We start from the raw sequence: 1,172 nt of genomic DNA, 5'->3' as shown, positions 1-1,172 counted from the left end.
AACTCAGTCTTCTACTGAACTGCATAAACACAGCCATTCAGAATTATCATAACTCGGAAACCACATCCCATCTGGAGCCGGAATCAATTCCCCATTCTGACAACACCTGACCCAGTTTTGAGCTCACCATGAGTCACTTGCCAGTGTTGTCCCATTGGGACTCCTTGCATTTGTCCAACACTGTGCAAGGGTGCTTACGTTGCATTCTGCCAAGGCATTGATGTGACTGACAATCTATACAACAACCATTGTTAAAGAGTTTTTTATTCTTTTACCTAAAGGATTTGTAACCTGGGTTTTGTATGTGGAAGTGATAGTAGATGCTTTGCTTACAAAAGACAAGTGCTACGTCTCAGATAAAGGAGAAAATATGAATAATTCTTAGATATTAGTTCCCTCTGTGGTGTTTGACACCTTCAACATTACTGCTTAGATGGAAATTTCATGGTAAGCACTTTCCTTAAAGCCCCTTTCATGTCCCTGTTCCTCAGGCTGTAGATGAAAGGGTTCAGCATGGGGGTCACCACTGTGTACATCACAGCACCTGCCAAGTCCCTCCCAGCTGAGTGAGAGGATGAAGGGTTAAAGTACTCAGCGATGATGGTGCCATAAAAGAGGCAGACCACAGCCAGGTGGGAGCCACAGGTGGAGAAGGCTTTCCATCCTCCCCTAGGGGATGAGACTCTCAGGACAGCACAAGCAATAAGGATGTAAGACACAAGGATGCAGACAAATGGAGATAAGAGTATCAGCCCTGCAACAGTAAGAATCATGAGCTGGTTGAGATGTGTGTCTGAGCAGGAGAGTTTCAGGAGAGGAGTCGCATCACAAAAGAAGTGGGGGATGATATTGTCCCCACAAAAGGAGAGTCGAGCCATGAGAAGGGTGTGCAACAGAGCATTCAAGCTGGCTACCACCCAGGACCCAACATCAAGAAGGGCACAGAGCTGATGGTTCATCTTTGTTGTGTAGTGTAAAGGGTGGCATATGGCCACAAATCGGTCATAGGCCATCACAGCCAGCAGGAAATTGTCCATGTCAGCAAACACACAGAGAAAATAAAGCTGTGTTAGACACCCAGAGACAGAAATGGTCTGACTCCCAAGTATGTGGTTGGCCAGTACCTTGGGGACAGTGGTGGAGGAGAAGCAGACATCCACAAAGGACAGGTT

General features: G+C 46.4%; 2 protein-coding genes across 2 annotated transcripts in view; both read right to left on the bottom strand.

Annotated features, from left to right (window-relative positions):
* Positions 1-1,168, bottom strand: part of LOC116086275 (olfactory receptor 1361) — an 18,445-nt gene extending 17,277 nt beyond the window's left edge. The window contains exon 1 of the mRNA XM_031364610.1: positions 1,125-1,168. The gene's annotated coding sequence lies outside the window, so the exon portion shown is untranslated. The remainder of the gene's footprint in view (positions 1-1,124) is intronic.
* LOC116086217 (olfactory receptor 1361-like) lies at positions 423-1,172 on the bottom strand (the record flags this gene model as incomplete). The annotated part of the gene is made up of 1 exon (XM_031364579.1): positions 423-1,172. A coding segment is annotated over one exon (750 nt), but the record flags the coding sequence as incomplete, so codon positions are not given.

This window comes from Mastomys coucha, unplaced genomic scaffold (genome assembly GCF_008632895.1).
Source record: "Mastomys coucha isolate ucsf_1 unplaced genomic scaffold, UCSF_Mcou_1 pScaffold12, whole genome shotgun sequence".
Classification (NCBI taxonomy): Eukaryota; Metazoa; Chordata; class Mammalia; order Rodentia; family Muridae; genus Mastomys; species Mastomys coucha.
Note: the sequence above shows the minus strand (reverse complement) of the source record. Positions and strands in the feature narration are given on the sequence as shown.